This window comes from Homalodisca vitripennis, chromosome X (genome assembly GCF_021130785.1).
Source record: "Homalodisca vitripennis isolate AUS2020 chromosome X, UT_GWSS_2.1, whole genome shotgun sequence".
NCBI lineage: Eukaryota > Metazoa > Arthropoda > Insecta > Hemiptera > Cicadellidae > Homalodisca > Homalodisca vitripennis.
The window spans coordinates 96,329,319-96,352,614 of record NC_060215.1 but is presented as its reverse complement, the minus strand read 5'-3'; the positions used below and the strand labels follow the sequence as shown (position 1 = coordinate 96,352,614).

General features: G+C 32.3%; 1 protein-coding gene across 1 annotated transcript in view; it reads right to left on the bottom strand.

Annotated features, from left to right (window-relative positions):
- LOC124369726 overlaps positions 1-22,470 on the bottom strand; it is a 34,746-nt gene extending 12,276 nt beyond the window's left edge. The window contains exons 1-5 of the mRNA XM_046827785.1: positions 22,384-22,470; positions 22,007-22,132; positions 12,719-12,826; positions 6,286-6,402; positions 1,031-1,176 (exon numbers count right to left, since the gene is read on the bottom strand). Coding sequence (XP_046683741.1) covers positions 1,031-1,176; positions 6,286-6,402; positions 12,719-12,826; positions 22,007-22,121 — 486 coding nt within the window. The 5' untranslated portion in view covers positions 22,122-22,132; positions 22,384-22,470. The remainder of the gene's footprint in view (positions 1-1,030; positions 1,177-6,285; positions 6,403-12,718; positions 12,827-22,006; positions 22,133-22,383) is intronic.
- Positions 22,471-23,296: the final 826 nt, after the last annotated feature.

Sequence of the window (23,296 nt, the reverse complement as noted above, 5' to 3'; positions counted from 1 at the left end):
CTAAATACACTACAGTAACAGAAGAACTTAACAAGTTCTGAGTCTAGGAAGTCTGGACGTTGGCATTAAAGTAGTTAACATCTTATTTTATAACTCATGAGGTATTAGTAAATTGCCTGTTGCAACACGACAAGACAGACAGTGGAGATGGGTTTTCCCATCAGCATTGTTTACCTTAATGATTGTGTGCTACAATTTACACACAAGGTACACACACTGAATGTAAAAAAACAGTGATAGTCTGTCTGTTTGAGGTTGTTGGTCGACCATTCAGCACATAGGATTTTTTTTACTTACTTTTATTCGTAAAGAATTTTGATGTTTTGTGTGTACCTTTATGTAAGTGAACCAATTTAATACATTTTAAATCAACCAAAGATCCCAAATCAGGTGATATAAAAGTAATGTTTTCCTATATGCCATCTGTGATTGAATATAATTTAAGTTAAATTGAAACGGGTATCATCACACAAAAATAATTATTGTTAAGGTGAGTAATTAATTATATATCAAGTTATGGATTATATGAAGATCTCTGGAAATTCCTCATTTTGGGCACAGTCTTTTTCACTTATACAAAATGCAACTTGATAACAAAACACTCTAGTGATATTGATAACAATTTTTTTGTTACAGTCCTCAAAGGGTTAAAAGGCAATGATGCTAAAACAGATAGGTAGAAAAACAAAACTGTTGAATGAAAAAGATAACCAGCAGAAATTCTGATACTATCAAAATTGTCAGTCACTTGAACAGTTTTAATAAATCTATGTATTTCGTTTTTGACTAAGCAGCAAATAATCTCTTGCTAACATGTTTGTTGCATACAATATAACATCAGACTCAAAAGTGAACATTTTGTCCAAAAAAGTAGTCACAAACAGTCTGAAGTGCTCCCAGAAATCTATAACTTCTCAGAAATGGCCGTAACCATTTAAGTAATGTTAAATCAATACAAAATTAGTTACAAAGAACAGGATCAAGTATAGTAGGTGAGTTAAGTGGTTCATTTTTTTGGTTTGATACTTACCTGAATCTTAAGCTCTCTGCCTTTTTTAGACAGCCAGAATTGCTCGAGAGTGGTCTGTTTCATGGATTTACAGTTGCAGGTAATGTCACCCATGTAGAGGTTATTGTTTGGCACTTGGTTTTCAATACCGCATAAAACTTTGTGATCTGTAATTCAAACAAGAGCAACTTAATATATATTTATTGTGCTTTATTTGAAAGACAACCCATAAAATATTTATTTGATGAAAATAATGGATTGTATTCTATGCAAGCTTACTCAATTTAAAAAAACTTGCAGATAAAAAAAAACTGTAAAAGACGTGTTTTGTAAATTTGAACTACTTTTTTATCTACAGATTGGTACACAAATCTAAAAAAATCAGAAAACTAAAAAATCCTCAATCTTGTGGATTGTTTTTGTAACTTTAAACAAAAATACAGTGTTTTCTATAGACTTTTATAAATTCACACCTTCTTATACATTATTATACAATTATAACAATGTAAAAATAAATTGTGATTGTAATAAACTGATTTTTAAATTAATATTTAAGTAAATAAAGGTGCTAATTCTATGCTAGTGAAAAAATGTTATACAAAAAGTGTAGAGGGGATCATATGTCAATGTGTTTTTAATAATCACAGTCATATAAATCAAACTGTTTTAAAACTGTATACTGTCCAAAAAATTGAAAATATGTTTTAGTACTTTTTAACAACACAAATTACATGCAATATACATTTGCTCTCTATACCAAACAATCTAGTAATTGTTAATATTCTCTTACAACAACACACCACACATAATTCACATACATTAGCAACATTCTAGCGTTATGGACAAATAAACAAATCTGAGTTGAATTAACACTAAGTTTTCCAATATTAAATAGTGAGTATTTTCAATGTTTCGTTTTATGTTTTTTTTAACCCTATGACTGCCAACATACAGTTTTCCAAACATTTGCAAAAATAAATTAAAAATCACATTAGAAGTTAATTAACGTGAACATCATGTATAGAATTAAATATACTTTGTACAAAATAAGTCTTTTATAGAAATAAAACCACATATATGTATGTAAATATAGAAAGAGGAGTTCACACTACATGCTTCACTCCAACTAAATTTTGATAATTCTGACTTGTAAAAATTTTAATACTTTAAAATAAACTGGACTTTTTTTAGTATTCTGTAAATTAATAAGTGAATTTTTAGCTAAACAAACATCCAAGACTGAATCAAATAATTTTATATATATATATATATGAATTCCATAGTTCAATTTATGAATTATAAAGGCTTGACTTGTAACATTTTTAGAGTATTAAAATTAAAAACTGAAATATTTTTAAAAGAATGATTTCATAAAAACATCCAAAAATACATTATTTATAAAGTTGTACCGATTGTATTAAATAATAATTCTGGGGTAACTGGATTACCGGTGGAAAGAATAGGCCCAGAAGAATGATAAGGACTGGACAGTACAAAAGAGAGCGTGCATCTCAGATGGCGGTGTTTGGTAACGAAATTGAGAGTTGGGGTGAGGTAGACGTGCCGTACCTCCCGTCTCAGTTGATCGGAAGTTATTGTAACGAGTAGACTTTTAAAGTGCTTAGAGTTAATCTTTTTGCTAATCGTCATCGAACCTGCAGGTAAGTGAACTTTTTAAATTGGAGTCCAGTCAATATTCATTCTTAGTTATTTTGAATAATTTTGGGGAAAGAAATATTGTAAAAACTAAATTTAATGGGAATTTAGGAACTTGTCCTTTTGATCTGTGCAATATAAAATTGTTGGTGCAGTGAGCACATGTATATAAAATTTTATGTAAAAATACTAAAAGAGTTTTGTGGTTGTTACAGATGCTTTCAGCAATATTTTTAATTCTCTAACACTGAAGAATTTTTTAATTCCCTCACACTGAAGAATTTTTATTTCTCTAACACTGAAGAATTCCTATAATAAAAATTTCTAACACTGAAAAGAAGTAATAGTTAAAGTAAAGTAAAGAAAATTAGTAATAAAATAAAATTGATTTTTTAAGATAAATTAAAGTGAAGAATTGCCAGATCAGTTTAGAGTGTGAAAGTTTTGAATTTTGAAAATTGAATAAAAGACAAGCTGTAAGAATTTTGTACATTTTTGGAGTGACAAATATATTACAAGTTTGAATTTAAAAGTCATCAAGAAGTTTTAATTTTAAATCCAGTGATTATTTTTAAGAAGAAGTTTTATTTTAGTTTGAACTTTATTTATTTCAGAAGATTTTCTTTTATTTTTTGAACCTTCACAAAAGTTTAAATTTCAAAGCTAACCCCTCATGTGCCAGTAAAACGGTACAAAGTTATCTCTGTGATTTTTTTTACTGGTTCAGAAATATATTGTATGTTGAATTAAAATCAAATATGAATCTTATTTTGACAGTGGAGTAAATATGAATTTGAACTAACACTCAAACAAAAAAATACTAATAATATTACAAATAAAGTGCCTTTGTTTGTTTGTTTTGCTTTCACATACAAACTATTCAACCAATTGTAATGAAATTTTACATGGACATTCTTAGGGTCCCTGAGATAAATATAGGCTTATTCTTATTTCGAAAATCCCTCCGGACTACACCCCACTGGTCTCTAAAGCAGTAAAATATCCCAACTTGATTAATAAAGTTGTTTAATATGAATTGAAAAAAGCCTGTTAAATGTAATCAACTGTTCTGTTTACATATTGTATTATGACAGCAATACCATACGTTTTCATTAATTTAACCACTATTTTCAATTTGTTTACATTTATAGAGTGAAAGCATAAAAGTAACAACACTTCTCTATTCAACATCTCAAGTTCGGTGCACATAAGTGCCTTTGTAAATTACAAGCGCATTATTGTTGCACTAATTTACACATATTTGACTAATTCCATTTTAAAAATATCATAGGACTCTATTGTATTACATAACAAGTGCTTTCACTAAGAAAGCTATGAACTTCGACTTTGGAGTTCTCAACATTGGTCTAAAATAGTTCAAATATTACTGAAATCATTGGATCTATTCAATTAAATACACGGAATGTTGCATAGCAATTGTGGGTGAAGCCTTGGGTATGTGCTAATATATATATATATATATATATATATATATATATATATATATATATATATATATATATATACACTGCAAATAAAAATTTTATTTATCATTTTTAAGTAATAATGCAGAACTTTTTAGTACTGTTTTTAATACTAATGTTCTTACGAAAAAAACAACCAAAAATCTTCTTATTATTTATATGATCATTAATAATGATTATATGAATTGTTATGTAAAATATTGCAAATGTAAAAAACTTGGTTGTCAGTTTAAATCAGGCATCTGGTATAAGATTTGTCACTTTTGGAACATGATAACAATTTGTTATCTCAGTGCTAATGAATTATTATAAAATATGATTGTCTGTCAATACAAATGATTTATCATTTCTCGTACTTTCTTATAGGAAAATCTATAGTGAATATAAGTTATAACAATTATTTATTAATCAAATAAGTAAAATGTTAACCAATCTGCTAAAAGCCAGACATTGAAAACCCCAAATACGATAAAAACATTAACACACATAATATACTACAGCTACATATAATGCACTACTATATACTAAATACACTTCTCTATAATATACATTAACACACAGTACACACTTATACAAACTGATAAGCAAATTACTTATATGATAAAACTTTAACATTTGGATGTATTACTTTTTTACATAAACGAAATTACTAACATCTTTTTCAAGTAATGTTGTACGATTCTTTGAATTAATGTCTTTAAATATCACCTTAGAAATGGTCTCCTTAATTCCTTATAGACATTCTAGCTTTATTTCTTACTGCTTGTGCAGTAATTTTGAGAGTTTCCGTTAAACTGTTGGTTCTGCTGCAACGATCCTGTTCCTAAGATCTTCATTTTCAATCACAACAGAGTAGGCCTAAACATGAACTTTCACAGTTCCCCACACAAAAAGTTCATAGATGAGAGATCTGGCGATCTGAGTTGCTAGGCTACTGTTTCGTCATGACCTATACATGTGGGGTAGTTTAAAAACAACCATTGCCGTACTATATTCTTAAAACGCAGTGGAGCATCATCTTGTTGGTAAATAAGCTTGTGTCTTATTCTAGCTAATCAAGAATGTCAGAAAAGATCATGTCTCAGAAAGTCAAAGAAAATATCACCATTAAGATTTATGACAAAAAAATGTGAATTGCACATCTGATCACCAACATCTGCCCAAACATTCACATTCATCTAGTTATAAGCCATTATTCTTCTACTTTATGATTATTCAGTTGTACATATGTATATTAATGACAACAGCTAATTGTCTCACCTGACAATAAAAATTACTCATTGAGGTTAAATTAGGACCTAAGATGGACTTCTTACACTTAATCTTAAATTAACAAACCTTATACATTTTTAAAGACAAACTAAATTAAATTTACTTATATCTAATCACAATTTTTGTAAACAATATAAAAAATAAAAATAACCTTACATCTTGATAATCACAAAATTATACTTCAATAAGCATAATATCACACAATTAAAATTCAGGGAGAATAATAAGTATAGCAAAACCATATCAAGTTTTTAATGACCGAACCTAGAAAATCCAAACTCAGTATAGCTTTGCAAGTACAAACTGCATTTTTAATTAGTATCACAAGATTCCCCTGGCCTCCAAAATACAATTTTGAATGAAAACCTCTGAAGTAAGTAACAGTAAAACTATGTCAATCCAGTACAAAATGGTGACTAATTCAAATTTAAAATATCCTTATGCTTAAAATTGTTAAAATAACAAGTTATGAAATTTAAACTAATTTGAATGAATAATTTTTTATTATAAAAGTACCAATAATTAACGTACTATTTCTTCAAAATATAAATTATATAAATAACTCTAGTAATTATAGAATATTAAAGTAATTATTACAATTATTTTTATATTAGATTCTTATTGAGTCACGAGCCTAATTTAAGAAACAGACAAAAGTCACTTTACATGTTTAAAACATTAATATTTATCATATTGCTATTCATTCCACCAAAATGGAATTTCTTTGTGTGAATACCAAACAGTAGCAATATCTCTTTTACAGAGATAACGTGTTTTGTCTGTGTTTATTATCAGCACATTCCAAATCTTCTTTCGCTACAAACAATTACTTGAATTAAACAAAACAATGGAAAAGAAGTTTACCTGGTAAGCAACAAGAACCATCAGAGTCCATAAACCCTGAATCAGGATACTGGGTATTCTCTTCAGCCTGATGTACATCATGCACTGGCTGTATACCATCTAAAGGTTGAGTATCATCTACAGAAAAAAAAACTAAAATAATCTACCATATACAAAAACACCTGAATTTGCATGCTCATAAAAGTTATATTCAGAATAAAACAAAAAGATAATACAGTTATACTAAGAAGTTCTTAAATTTAAAAAGAAGTTCTCATATTCAAAATAACAGTATCAAAATCATTGAAGGTAGGCAATATAATCCATGACATCCTTATAAAGGGTTTTTGGAATTTTTATTTAAAAAATCTAAACAAACGATAACTTAACTTTTGTTCCTTGTGACAGGCATGTAGCCAATAGAGAGGTCCTAGAGTCCAAACCCCCACCCTTATCAAATTGTTAAATTTATATTAAATTATAATATAATTTTTATTTTCATTCCATTACTGAAAATTAATACTTTAACTAATTATATTTACAACATGCACCAGCATGGGTCCTCACTGCAGCAATAAAATTGAAAAACTATGAAACATTCATAATTTAATTTACCTGAGTTTTATACATTTGTGACAAAGCTCTTAAACAAAGCTAACAAAAACTAATGTATATTTATAATATAATACAATACATACATATACATTTCATAACAGTTTTACTCAAGGTATTTATACCAGAGGCTGCCAGGCTTAAAAACACTCTCCAATTCGATCACTTCAACCCAATGGGTTCCTTAGTGACCTTACAGAGAAAAGGAAGGAGACCTTAGAAATGCTCTTGGAAATGTACTTTCCAGGGGGTCACTTGACTCGAAATGAGGATACTTATTCTCTAGTCGAGGAGAGATCTAGTCGGGAAGTAGCCAAGTTCAGACAGCGGTCTAAAAGAATATTCACACATGAAAGAATTAAATGGGCAATAAGATCCTTTAAGCCATTTATATCTCCTGGGACGGGTGGAGTTTTTCCAACCTTTCTTTAAGAAGGGTTGGACATCTTATTAAATACTCTAATTATTCTATTTATAGGCAGCTAGTCAGAAGTCAGAATATTCTTTATTACAATTTCTTTAAGAAATGCAATGGTGTCAAAACAATACTGTATACAAACATGAGTATTTTCATAAAATTGTAATACAATATAATATGTATACTTAAGTCCAGGTTGTTTGATAAAATTCGTCCATTGAGTAGATTGGATTGTCCAACAAGAAATTCTTCAGTCTGTTCTTTAGTGTTGCACCAGTTCCCTGTCTGAGTCTTGTGGTAGGTGGTTGAGGATCTTTATACCGGCATATATTGGTTGCTTTGCAAAAAGAGAAGTTCGATGAGCTGGGAGATTGAAGCTACGCCCTAGGATTTATTCCAAAGAACTGGAGGATGGCATTGGTGGTGTTCGTGCGGAAAAAAGATAGGGATCCAACTCAACCCAATTCGTAAAGACCCATAAGCCTAACCTCCTTCATGGTGATAACTGTGGAAAAAATAATCAATATACACATTAGGGATGAAACCTTACTAGTACACCCTCTCAGTCTATCTCAACATGCTTATATAGAAAGTAAATTAACTACCACTGCCCCAACGGTGGAAGCGGTGGAGAACACCTTCAATGAAAAGGAAGCTCTAGTCAGCGTCTTCATGGATGTTGAAGGAGCTTTCGATCGAGTAGCATATCAATCCATGGAGGCAGCTATGGAACGATTTGGAGTTCCCTCGGATGCAGTCAAGTGGACAGTAGCCCTTCTAAAAAGCAAAGAATGGAGACAAATCGGTCACCATCACGGGCCAGAAAGGCTGGCCCCAGAGAGGGGTTCTGTCTCCTCTCCTGTGGGCGATGGTGGTTGATGATCTTCTAACTAAAACGAAGAAGAGGGGAACAAGGCTACTATATTATGCAGACGACCTACTTCTTATGGTCAAAGGGAAAAACAAAGGCATGCTGGAACACCTAATTTAAAAAGAATTAAATTTCATAACTAACTGGTGTCATGGGGAAGGTCTTTGGATTAACCCATCAAAAACAAATATGATAACTTTTACCAAGAAAAGAAAGTTCCAGCTTGCACAACTTGTCCTGGAATGAATCAGAATAAAACAATCAAAGGAAGTCAAATATCTGGGTATAGTTCTGACTTGGAACTCACATATCGATAACACAATATCTAAAGGGACAATCGCCCTTGGGGCCTGCAAGAAACTCTTTGGATTTAAATGGGGTTTGAAACACAAAATGATTTATTGGATATATGAAACTATAATAAAACCGACTGTAACATATGCTACTTTAGTGTGGTGGTTGAAAGTAGAACAAACAGCTGCCAAAAGGGTACAGAGTCTTCAAAGGCTAGCTTGTGTAAGCATTACAGGAGCGATGAGCTCCTGCCCAACCCTGGCAATTGAAGCGGTCCTGGGATACACTCCTCTGGGATAGGAGGTAATGAGCACAGCTGCTCTAAGCACAATGAAGCTTCTAGGAACAAATGTAATAAATGCTACCTTTTCAAAAGGTCACATAAAAATAACGCAGGAATTTCCTGAGTCTGAAATGCTAACCAATGTGTCAGAAGCAATGGTTAAGAAATACTCCTTTGAAAAACCATATACTGTCTCTTTTGAAAGAAGGGAGAAATAGATTTAAAAGGAGGCCTACCCTACAAAAGGAGTCCTGAATTGTTACACAGATGGTTCACGCCTTGATTCTAGGGCGGGATTCAGAATATACGGACTAGGAGTTAACCTAGCAGTGCCCCAGGGAAAACATGCCACGATCTTCCAAGAGGAAGTCATGGCAATACAATCATGCACCAGAAGACTCATTCAAATGAGGACAAAAGGAGTAAATTACTTTACTATCTGACAGCCAGGCTGCACGAAAGGCATTTGGTAACTGTTTGTTTGATTCAAAAGTAGTCTGGGAATGCAAGAATGCTCTGGCAGAGCTGGCTAAGAATAACAGAATAACACTCGGTTGAGTGCTGGGCCATGACAGCATTCATGGAAATGAAAATGCAGATATCCTCGCCAAAAAGGGAACGGAGTTCATTATGGTGGGGCCAGAGCCAAAGTTGTGGGATAGCTTTCTCCAACAGCAAAGCTCTTGTAAAAGATTGGGAAAAGAGGATAAGAAAACTTTTGGAGTAGGGCCTCAGGATTAAGACAATCTAAAATGTTTATCTCTCTTTATGTTAAAGGGAGGACAGCTCTCTTGGATCAGAATAAGGAGGATATAAGACTGATATTAGGGATGTTATCAGGATATGGCCCCCTAAGGAAACATCTTATAAGGGTGGGCCTTAGCCATGAATGCAGACTTTGCAGAGAAGAGGAGGAATCAGCGGAACACATTTGGCTTAATTGTCCTGCCATATCAAAAATTCGGAAAAGATTCCTGAGAGCATATCTCGTCCGCTCCAAGGACATGAAAGAACAGGAGCCCTCTAATCTGATCGGCTTCTGTAAAAGTCCCATATTCTTAAGACACAAATATAAGTAAGGGAGGCGCAAAGGTCCTTTTAGGACTAAGTGGGGTGACATTTTTTCCCTCCGGATAAAAAAAAACTTTGACTTTTAAAATATAAAGACCAGGAAACTTATGTCCAACAGCACGCACATAATCGGTAAAGATCATTTGGCTTGCATGACGGCAGCACGCATTTAAGCAAGCCGTCCACGTGTCTTGTTAGTACAAGCTCTACCATAAGTTTTATCTTTTGATACTGTAGCTATTAAGCATTCATGATCAGACCCTTTCAAGTTTTTATATTTTACTGATCGGAATTATCTCGAGCAATGTTTATTATTTGTCATCCACGTCTTGGGACAGACTGAGCAGTGATTACAATTACTGTCAGCCCGTTAATACTAGTTACTTTTATGGGATTTCTTTATTTTTCAGGCCTTCCAAAACTTATAACTGCTACAGCATGTTTTGAATGGGTAGTCTACACTTAATAAGAAAATACATGTTGTTTTTCTAGGTAAACCTCTACATTATTAATAGGATCAAAAAGGTATCATAAAATTAATTCACTGTATAAAATGTTTAATAAAATAAAATATTAGACATCCAATAAACTAATCTATAATTATAACATCTTTCTTAATTCTTAGTGACAAAATTATCAAGACATTGGGATAAATTTTTTCTATACTGCAATGACTCATTTTCATCATCAGACCGACTGAACCGTGTGAGGTCTGATGTGAAGGAGATTTTAAGTATGAACAGATTTTTAATTTTGTTGTATGAAAAAAGGAACATTTTTAATAAAAAATTTGTTTTTATTAAAATAACATTATTGTTATCAAAGCCAGATGATATTTTTCTTATTTAAATTGTCTTAAAATTAGAATCACTTTGTACATGAATATTTTGAAGAAAAAAAAATTATCTCTATACCTACCTAAGTTGTAGAGGTCCTACTTCCTAACATATAGTGCCTGATTCTACTTAGTGGAAGTATTTATTAATCTTATATGCTACTAGTCACGGATATGAAATAATATTCCCTATCTAATTCAAATCTTCAACTCCGTTATTGATACTTGTTCTATTTTCAACTGAGAGGAGGAACACACAATTTTCAATGTTAAAAAATAGTACTTAGTAATTTTATTTTTGTAGCCATTTCATTAGATACTTTTTTGCAAAAGTCCTGGTAATAATTTTAATTTGTGTATAGTAGTATAATCTACTTTTTCTTTCTATTCAGTTACTTTAAAAGTATAGTATTTATGCAAGAGCTAATAGGATTACCTTTATTTTCACTTTTTATTACATTTTTATCTTTTGCAGCTATTTACATTTCAGATAAAATTTAAAGGAATTTATTAAAAACAATAGTTTACATTACTTGATACATAACAACAATTTTACAAAATGTTTTTAATCTTATATCTGCCAAACAATAATCTAATGTACAATTATCACTGAACTATTCCTTGTTCAAGTGTACTTAAAAAAAGTTTTACTTTTAATTCTATATAGCAGTGACCTGTTAAATTTGAGCCAACTACACTATTTTTAAATTGACTAATAATTTATGTCTAATAAATATATGGTATATTTATTTGAAGTTAACTTATTCAATTTGCATTAGTCTTAGTTGAAAAATGTTCATGTTGAAAACATAACCTGACCTTTGGATGCCACGAAAAGTATTGAACTCCCACTTTGTCATTGTGAGGATTTTGGCTAAGTTGAATAGCTTTTCCAGGTGAATGATTGTCTACAATCAGTTTGACAATGTTTGAAATGGCAAAATAACATCACAGATTTCTCAGTATATGTATAACAAAGGCAGGGTATCCATTCCTCAAATCATTGTAAATACCTTCTCATATGTTATTGTGAGGTCATTAACCAGAATTAATGTTACTGAGAGAAATGTTACTCTCTGACACTGAGAGTCAGTGGGTCAATTCTTCAGTCTTTATTTGTAGTAATCTCTTTCTTGTTTATCGGTTAAAATGAATATTTCAGATAACTCTGTGTTAAGTAAATCAGACTGTGTGCAGGAACTAGTTGAGTGCACTGTAATAGTCAAGTCAAAACAAAAGAAGGTTGGTAGGTGTTTTACTTGTATCTTGATAGGAAGATTAAAGTTTCTTTTTGGTAAGAACAGCAATTACATCTTATTAAAAAAATTCCTCCCATAGTCTGTACAATTGTTTCTTGCTTGGTAATGTAACCATGAACCTCTTGAAATCATATGATCGCACTGTAAGTGCTTTCACTTCAGCCAGTGATACATCAGTCAAGGTGGTACGTCTCATGAAATTATAAATAATATAGATTTAAAAATGAATACATTAAATGTGTTAATTTATTTAACGTACAATAACAATTGCTTAGAAATATTGTAAGCAATTGTCACACATTCATTCAGTTGCGAGTGGATATATCATTTTGATGTACCATTCGCTACAAAAACCCACCTTCAAACTCTCTGGTATCATTTAAAATAATAAAAAAAACTAAGGTGTTCAATAACTCAGGATTATAAATATAATCCCACACCAAGATTAAAAAGCCACCAATCTGAATGCAAGAATATACTTTATACCTTATTAATAATGAAATGTTTGGACTTAAAGTTTTAAATAGGATAGTTTATTACCTTAGTAAGGAAAATAACACTTATTCCTTGGTTACTATCAACTAAATACTCGATCGACATTAATTGTGGTAAGTGGATAAACAATATACATCACGGACTATTTTCTACATAATACTTGTCAATTGTACGTCAAATTGTTTACAAAAAAAAAGACATGCAATGACCATTATAGAGACAGAAAACATTAGAACCAGTTAACCACTCCAGTTATAGTTTAGTCTAGACTAAACCATAGTTAAGAACAAGTCAAACCAGGAGTTTCAGTATTTACCTTCAGATGTTCCAAGTACCATCTCTTCATCCTCGTATTCCATGGTCATGGGAATAAGAGTATCTATTGGTTTTTTTGCTCCATCATATAGATACTTAAAAGTTTTATCTGAAAATAATTTATACAAGTCAGTCAACTTATCAGGACATTAATTTTACAAGTTTAATCTTATTGATAAATTCAGCTGAAGGCCATCTAAGAGTAGTAACAAAAAGTGAAGAGAAAGCAGCTGGCCAGATGGAGGCACCTTTCCAAAAGAATTCAAGATGATAATTGAATGAGTTCATCATTACTTAAATAATTTTCTATGAGTAATCTCTATTTATAAATTTAGTAATTTTATAAGTTTTCATGCGTTTTGCAACATCCCTGTTAATTTTAAAACAAGTCTATAGTACTGAAATGTTTTTTAAACTCATTAGTCATTACTGCCTAATAGTTTGATGAAGTCTATTGTAACTTGTTATGTTGCCTAATGACTAATGAAGATATCTCGAATTTTGAATGTTGAAAGACAAAGAAACGTCATATTGATGTGATATATAAATTTATCACCCATTATATTTCTATGATTAACTTTCCTGTAAAGGGATAGTCACTGTGCCGAGGCATGATAGCCTCACAACCTTTCAACAGTGGTTTAGAGGATTTAGATTGGATAACCTGTACAGGTTGGATCAAAATGACATTTTGGCAAAGTTAGTCATAGGATTTCCTTATTCACGGGTTGAACTCCAAATTTGTTATGAGTGTTAGTTTTTAAAATGAAGAAACATTGGAAATTTTACTTTGATATTTGAAGAAGCATCTGTCATGTATACATATTTTTCGTATACAGTTGAATACGGTGCAGGTATGCTTTATTTCTAAATTGTAGGAAGACTGGAGGAGTTTCTCTTATATTGTGCATCCCCAGTCCTATTGTTTAGAAGAGATATTTTAGGTCTAAACTTAAAAACAGATGAATGTTTAGAGGGTCTCATGAATTTTCTCCGGCCAGTAGGGTGGTCTGCAGTAATACAGTACAGTACTGCTCCCTCACTGATGGCTGGTGATGAACGAAAAGCATCCCTCGAGATCCCTCCTTAAAAAATCCTTCCTTACCTACTAGGTAAGAAATAAATATTCTGCCTGTGAGAGATTAAAGATTAATACTTATAGAAGCATTCTAGCAATGAGCAAGACATACATTGTATGCTTACCAGCAATATCAAAGTCAAATATAATCTGGCTAGCTCATATGCTTTCAGTTAACTGTTTGTGTTAAGATGTCACTGTCTTTATCAATGCATGTTTATATGTTGGTGTAGCTCTATGTTAACCAAACTTATTTCTCTTTCTGAAAATGAATAATATCTAAATTCATGAGGTAGCTGACAGAACAGGATGTCCAAAGACGACTTTTTAAAGGTAAACTAAGTGATAATCTTTTCCCCTACAAATACAATACAGACTACTATTCTATTATTTACAATGCTGAAGTAACATGAAACAGAATGAAAAGATTCAAAGGTGACAACATAATTATACACAACTAGCTGTTACCTGCGGCTTCGCACGCAATCTTTAGAACCGAAGTCCTTATACTACTTAGTAAAAGCAATTGTGATGTTAATATAATGGGAGTCCTATAACATTTTTAAAACGTAAGTAGGCACACATCAGGTAGATATTATTTAAGTTAATGGTAAATAGTATCAGAGTTTAACTTAATTATTATAACATGTTTGGCACGTGAAGGAGCATTTCTGGTTCTAATTAATTATATACATAACGTCACAGCTGAATCTGCCTTGTCAACCCGATCAAGAAAACACAAATCTCTGATCACACAGGTCTCAGAAACTTACTTCGGTCAAAAAGCGTATATTTCCAGTACCATAGTAGAGTTTGCCTTGTTGTTCTGACGAAGAAAAAATAAATATACTTACGTAGGACCGAGATGCCAAGTACCTACTTAAGACTGTTTAAATTCACTTACCTACTATGTCACAGTTTAGCTTGCCATATTGCCTCAATCAAAATACTACATAGCCTACGTTCGACTATCTAGTTCTCAGAAATCTATTTTGGTCAAAATCGTGTTGTCATAATTGAGTTTGCCTTGTTCTGATGAAGAAAATACACACATAAGTAGGAATGAAAAGCCTATTACGACCTAGAGGGAAGTCCTACCTACTTCTTATGTATTTTCGGTATAAGAGGGAAATCCTTATTAAGATTATGCAACGTTCCAAAATAATCATTATTAAAGTTTTGCGTTAGCCTTGTTTTTTGGACTCTAGCCAGGGAAAGAATGAATCGTTGAGGTATGTTGGTATTCATTTCTCTGTTTTTCCATAAGCCATTGTTAAAATGTAAAATCATAATCTCAAGGATTCTCACCAGTTTAAAGTAACTTATGTGAAAACATTCATAACTTTGTTCATTAAGGTTAGTTTTATAACAGTATTTAATTCATTAGATGATTTTAATTCGTCACTGGTGCAATCTGGAGTAAAATTTATATATTTATTAACATGCATAAGAACATCAAAAGACAAAATAAAAGCAAAGTAGATCTACTCTCCATATTTAAGATAAAGGACATAGTTACAGTCTAGAATCCTATGGAAATGAATAATAAACACTTTGAAAGCCGGGTAACAACTAGTCTAGACATGATTATTTGCCAGCACTACAGCATGTAATAAATATGACTCAGTTATCATATTACTATTACTGGCAACACTATTGTTACATTCACTTGATGTTTGCTCAAAGTACATAGGCTAGAGAGGAAGCCAATAGTTAATATTAGACAAGAGTTGTTTGCACTAAAACATTTGAAATATACCGTACCTAAGTAAACCTAAAAATAATCTGACTCCTATTCCAAAAATTGGTTAACAACAATTGCTACACTTTTTTAGCACAAGTTGCGATCCATGTGACCTGCTAGCTTGTGGTTAAGAGATTCTTCTTTATTTAAACAACAAAAACATGCAATATTTAGTTTTGAGAAGTAAAATTTAAAACAGACTTTTCTTATGAAGGAAGAGTGACCCTTGAGGGAGCCGAAGAGGTAATTCAAATACGTTTGTTACATGCGATAGCCTATTCTTTCTTTATACAAATCTCGACTATAGTGTAAGGCCTAATAATGGTACTGAAAGGCAGAGTAAGGAATCTTTCCTTATCACTGTAAAAAGTGAGATAGGGATACCCTGCTAGAGATTATAAAAGAACGGATTCTGCCTTTTACAACAATACTAAGCGACTGTTGGAGAGCATACAACTGTCTGGGCACACCAAGATTTCATAAAGCGCATTGTGCGTCTGATGGGGTATACGTTGTTAAGCATTTGGGTCAATCCATATGATGGTTACTTGATCATTTAAAAAATATTTTAATCTTTTATGTTTTTACCATACTTATAAGAGGTTAAAAAATGATTTTTAAAGAACTTTATCTTTCGTCACTTATGTAAGTCAATCATTTTTTTCACGAGAATCCGGTGATTTTTGGCTTTGAAGACATTAGCGTTAAATTGATTACCTCTGGATTGGATTATGCTATTTACCTTTCAATCCAACACCATTCTTTTCATAAAGATCTTTTCTACAACATTTGTTATATTCTTTATAGCTCTAATGGAAAGTTTTATTCCCAAAATAACTTTCAAAGTTTATAGAGTAACATAAAATATAGTTGCAGGCTATACAAAGAAATAAGTGTGCTTTTAAACAATTATAATAGCTAAGGTGAGATACGTAAACGTAAGTTATGTGCAACGGTCAGATATTTTTATAAAATTTTTTTAAATATGTATCTGTAATTTTTGCTTATTTTGAGACCTTTTATATAAATAATAAATAACTTATAACAACAATCCATTTTACATACTTTCTAATAACTTAATTTGAGTAATTTACAGAATTAACATTGGCGGAAACACGTTTACTTTTGAAAATTCATAACCTTGCTCTGTGTCAAATAAAAAAGTTGTAATTCCTATAAAAAATTAATTCAATTAAATTATTTCAAACAAATTAAAATCATGTATATGGTATTTGAGTAATGGCTGCTAGAGACGAGAAATACTGTTACTTGTTAATAACCCAAAATAACGTGTTGAGGTAATATGTTCAAGTAATCTGTTACCATGATAGCATGTTCTATACAAAAATTTAACTAACTCACTAAAATGTAACATAGACTGATAAACTAATAAAGTTATAAATGTGCCAATTCAAATTTTCACTATACAACACAATTGGGTACTGCAAAGTCCTTATTTATTATTTCTTACTAGCCTATACACATATACATATTAGAAGTATAAAAAGTTAGGATAACCTTTACAATCGCTCACATGATCTAAGCTTGAATTTGGGGACTATCTCGAGGGATAATATTTTATTTCGCCAGAGGTGCAGAGTGGGCGCCACTGATACCTACACATCCCAGATCGTCCAACTTCTCCGACGTCAGATCACGTTGTACAAGTCAGGACGTGATTGGAGGTTGGGAAAGTACCAATTGAAAATGCTCCTGGCCATCATTGCGAGTTTTCGGTGGTGCCACCCCCGCACTGCTGGTGGAAAAGGGAATACATCTCTCGAGATAGTACCCACATTCAAGTTCAGATCACATGAGCGCGTGTAAAGGTTATGTTTAACTTTGGTATTTACTTATTTAAACTAATCTAAACCTATTTAGCATAGTAACATTCAATAGTGTAATATATCCATTCCCGGCCTTATTGCTTGGACAAAATGGCATCGTCTGTTATTGGCTACTGAGTAACTCAACAAACAAAAATTCAATATGAGAAACACCAAACCATTCAGCCAGCTGTTACTGAAACAACAGTATCCTGGTAATAGGTTACCACTGATACCTGTTACTGACACTGATGTGCCCATCTACAATGGCAGAAAAACAATGGTTAATAAATATTTTGTGTCGCAAGATGTCAGACATGTTTATCCTTAAACATAGTAAAAAGTAACTCAATTTTATTCGGTTTGTTTTTTTGTATTTTATAAATAAACATTGCTGTTTCTCCATATTGATTTTTATTCACCTATTATTATATGTTATATTAACAGTATTACCTATTATACTGTAATTTGAAATAACTATAATATAATTTAGTTTGAGTAGATATATCAAGGTTTCTTTACTCATGAATATGGATGATTCGATATTATCAGTCATTCGAGTGTTGGACGCTTATTATATTGCAGCCATGGTCAAGTAACCAATTTCATTTTTATTGAATCCCTTCATATGGATTTACCTATTTTTCTCATGAGTGATTTTATTGTTTGCCTGTCTAGGTGGTTTGTAAAATATGAGCCCATGCTTATAGAAACAAATCAGACTATTGTGTACCCTATCTTAATATCGTACACACTTGATAGGTTTATTTTTTAGGTAAATTAATTTTGGAACTATTTTTGGAACAGTTTCTCATATCCAGAACCTAAAAAATTACATTATTAGAAAAAAGCGGACATTGTTTGAATGTGAAAACTGCGTATCATTATGATGATCGGTTCTTATTTTCTGCCTTCCAAAAGGAAGGAAAAGATGTCAGTGAGAATTAGAACATTTCTGTCCCTATCTACTTCTTGTTACTCCATATGAGTAGATTTAGATTAGATTATTGTTATTAAGTTACTAGTTGTATCAAAGTTAAAGATAAACCTTCATGAGCACTCATGTGGTCTAAGTTTGAGTACGAATACTATCTCGAGGGATTTTTTCTTTTTTCACCAGAAGTATAGTGTGGTAGCTCGCATTGATGGCCAGGGGCATTTCCGATGAGTAGGCTACTTTGCCGACCTCTGATCACGTCTCAGATCATACAACATTCCCGACATCAGGTCATGTTCAGAGACTCCTTCGGCTCCACCCCGCACTTCTAGCCAAAAAAGAAAACACATCCTTCGTGACAATACCTAAATTAAAGCTTAGATTACATAAGCGCTCGTAAATGTCTTCTTTAACTTTTTATATTTATAATTCGTACAAATCACATCTTTTTAGCCAATATCGATTTCTTTCAGGAGGCAGAAAACAAGAACCAATCCTCATGACAAATAATATGCACAGTAGGCCTAAGTCAAATTTAAGTTTTTCTTATAATGTGGTTGTTTAGCTGGTAAGAAAAATTGTTAAAACATAGTGGCTACAGATAATACCAAAGTACCTTAACTTCTTACCCCTTAGGATACACATATAAACACTAAAAAATTTTGCAAATCCAATTGTAGTGAACTGGTGTGTCGTAAATATTATCTGTGGCTGGGACTGATAGTGTATCTGTTATCTGAACGCTCGGGGGTAGAAGTCAGTGCTTCATTAGATATTGTGTAATGTAGTTTTGATCGAGTGAGTGCGTGACGATCATGGATCAACCATCCAATAGTTCGACCAATCGTCGAACCAATAGTTCCAATAGTCCAATAGTTCGGAATTGGTGTGTTGGAGTGTTTTTGTCGAGCATGTTAAGAGTATACGTTTCGACCGAAACGAGATTACTTAGTTTCTGTACATTCTGTGGAACACACTAATGGTAAGTGTTCTCTATTAATGTCCAATTATATACGTATTCATATTAGGGGTATTCATGATTTATTAAGTTTTTTAACAGTACATAATTGCCTTTCCATTACAATTCAATTTATATTTCTGATCAGCCCCTCTAGAATTTAATATTTTACTGATAGGAACTATCTCGAGGGATGTTTTTCTTTCGTTGACATCAGTACAAGGCAGCACCAAAGGTGCTGCCGAAGCCCGTACTGATGGGATGGAGGCACTCGTCTCAACTTGATAACAACTAATTCATTTGTAGCTCAAAAATTTAAAGAAAACATTATTTTTTTTAAAAATTTATTTACATTAGCGTGACCATGGAAAATGGACTTTTTTTCATGGGTTGGGCATTTATAGCCAAGTATTATTATCACAGGTGCAGATGAACTGGGGGGAAAATATATTATTGTATTATATTTATGCCGTTCGGACATTATTGCATTAAGGAGCAGCGGGCATCACGTGATCTGGGATTCGACTTTTGCAAGCTCGAGTTAATTTTTTTTTCTAAAAGAGCAAGCAGTGCGCAGCGGGCAGGCATCGTTGTCAGGATTAACGTATTAGTCAGACTCGTCTTTACGAATTGCTTCCACGTAAGATACCGAACATCCAACACAAAGATGTGCCATTACCACTACTAAACTATTAGGTTAAGAATAGATGTGGAGGAACAACGGTAGTTCAAAATGGCATTCCTTCTTTATTTGAGTAGGCGTGGCGTGGAGTATTACCAAAACTGTCAAATAATGGATTAGTGTTGCCAGAGGTACGATAATTATCATAAAGGTACGATAATTTCATTGATTTTATGCGCCAGTAAGATACACGATGGGTAGTTATTATCGTACCATGAAAGATTTTTGACAAATTTATACAAGTAACAAACCAAAAGTTAATTATAACATAATTTATTATACGAACATAACATACTTTTTCATTAAATGTATTTGGTACGATTATTTTATGTGAAAAGTACAATAATTTCTCGTTGTTGGTATGATAATCGGTTTTTAAAATCTGGCTATACTGAGTTTGAGCAGACGCAGAGTTAATAACTTAAGAAACTGTCAAAAACGGAGTTTTCAGAGGATTGTTAAAAAAATCGTACCTCCTTTGATTTTTGGTTGCCGACGAATTTTTTCTTTCAATATTGTTTTCAGGAAAAAAAAAATGAAACATACCTTTCAATGGTCACGTTAATGTAAATTGATACCTTTTTTGGTAAATCTTAAGATTCCAGCGACTACCGCTCCGATCGCACCGTAATTTTTTGCATACTAACACAGGTTAAACGTAATTTCACCGAAAAATAAATCAGTCCCGATTATCGCTGTGTAGCCGTTTACTCCCCCCCCCCAAATAAAAATTTGAAAAAATAAAATAAAAAAAAAAACCTGACTGACAGTGCATTTATTTGTTTTTTTTTTTTTTGTGCTATTAGTTCGTAGGGCAGTAGTCCAGGTAACTACTTCTAGTATAATACTCGTCTTATCTTATCAGTGATAAGTGCGAGCTGCTTATCTTTTGCCTGTAATGAAACTGCGTTAGTTCTGCCTGAGTTTTTTGTGTGTGTAAGCAGTCATGGCGTGATCTGGGCTTGGACTTTGCAAGCTCGAGTTAATTTTTTTTTCTAAAAGAGCAAGCATCGCGTGTTCAGAGTTTTTAATAGGCAAGCTAGGGTCTTTATAGCGTGTGACAAGAACCATCGCACGCCATGTCAATAACTTCACTAATTATTCCTTCATCTCCATGTGGGTTTGTTTGTTTACGTCTGGCGGTCAATCGAAGCCGTCCTATAGGTCACGTGATCCGCCGGGCCAATCGGGAAAACTTTCCTGTTTGTCACGTGACTACTGTCAACTCAATCAAAACGACCATGGTCGGCCATTGTTTTTAGTTTGATAGTCGAAAAATCTTGTTATTTATGTGTTTTGTATTGCCAACATTGTACTGCCGAAAAACTGGTTTTTGTATGTTGATAATCGGGACTATTTTTTGTTCGGTGAAATTACGTTAACCTGTGTTAGTATGCAAAGAATTACGGCGATTGGAGCGGTAGTCGCTGATCTTAATATTTACCCTTTTTTAATAAAAAAAAGGAAAGGCCGATCCCCTTTTAATCCTTATTGAATCCATCCTCATGGGCCACTGGCCTGTGCGAGGATCTTATCAAACAGAATAAGGGGGAGAGTCAATACAGTACGAGGTACATTTGTTCATTTGGATCAAAATTCTGCTCATTTCAGTATTATTTTACATTTACGTTTGCAAAAGATGGCACCGCATCCGATGACGTCATCATGAGGTTGAATCATGGTCACAAAAGGTCACGTGATGCCCGATGTGCATGTAGAACATGGAAATATTGCTCCAGCGCTTGAACAGTTGTTCCATCTTTTATGTTCTAGAAACTTCGTTAAGTTTATTTCTCATTTCCACCCGTCAAACCATGTATTATTTTGTTCTGTAGGACGATTCCAAATTAGTTAATAACGCGAAAACTCGTATTTTGCCGCTCCGGCCCTTAATGTAACAATTACCGTTTTGTTCAAGAGAACAGTAGCAATAGGCAAAAAACTTGTATCTTGCGTGCCCAGACATTAAAATTACAAATACCAATGTAGCCTATATTGTATTAGATAAGGACATAAGAGTATGCATTACAAAGTTATCAATGGATTAGCTAGTCTATACCTAACCATATATGTCATCCATTGATGGTTGACTACTTTCAGTACTAAACTTTCGTCCAGTAATGTACTGTTTCTTCTGCCTTTCATGTTCACACTCCCAGGTTCTCTCTCTTTTGGGCATTTTACCTAAAACTAAAAATACAAAAAGATCAAACTAAGCTTCAAAAAATATTGAAATAAAAATGAAATGAATACTCTAGGCCAACTTTTAATGATTACAACTAGGCTAGGACCTATTATCCATACGGCCAATCTCAAGTAAAATGTTATATTACTGATCCTAGAAATCACTCAGAAGTATTTAAGTTTAACTGTTCATAAAGAAATACATAACATCCGTAAACTACAAATATATGAACCTTTAACAGTTTTAGTACACTTACTTCTGGTCAAAACAAAATCAAAGATAACACAAACTAATAAAGTTGGGGTTTTGGCGGCAGTTACCACTGTTTCTGACCAGTTACATGTCTATGCCTAGGTTCTATAGAGACATAGACAACTTTCGTAATTGCATTAGAGTAAGGGAATCATTTGCACTAGTTTAAAACTCCAAACATATTTTACTGTATGTAAGTTGAATAGCTGGAAAACAATAATGTACGTTCAATAATATTACTTTAAAACTTTTTGTTCATTCTCAGATATAAAGTTTTTAAATGATAAATAAATAATTATTATCTAATTTCTTGTGTTGTGTTATTACACGCAAAGTGTAGGTCATAAATTACTTCACTTTGTTAATAGAAGCTTCGTAAAAAATTTTTTGTCTAGTCATACCTGCTATTTTCACTTGGTATAAATCGTTGTTTACAATATTTGTTACTGTGTTTGGTTTTGTACGTATATTTTGAAAACAATTCTGTCACCTTTAGTGATAACGTTTTTAAGAACTAAGTAAAAAAGTGAAAACCCATTATAACAAAACTGTAAATGTTAAAAAAAAAAATTTTAAATTGAATACATAGATCACCTAATTACATATTTTGTTAAAACAATATTCCACGAATAATTAATCACGAGAGACAGTAGTATAGTTTTTATACAAATTAATGGTAAAAAAAATGTTTACCGTGTATTTGAAATTTACACATTAAACCTGTACGGTAACCTATCTGTAAGACGTTTATATAATCTAAAAAGGGAGATGTTCTTGCCCCTTGCATGTTATTCCGTATTATTTAAAGAAAACGATAGAGTAATATTAAACTTGTATAACTAAGTCGTGTCATTTTATAACTGAACATAACGTATTTATCAATTTTTCTATGGTTTATTTGATCAAATTCGAAATGT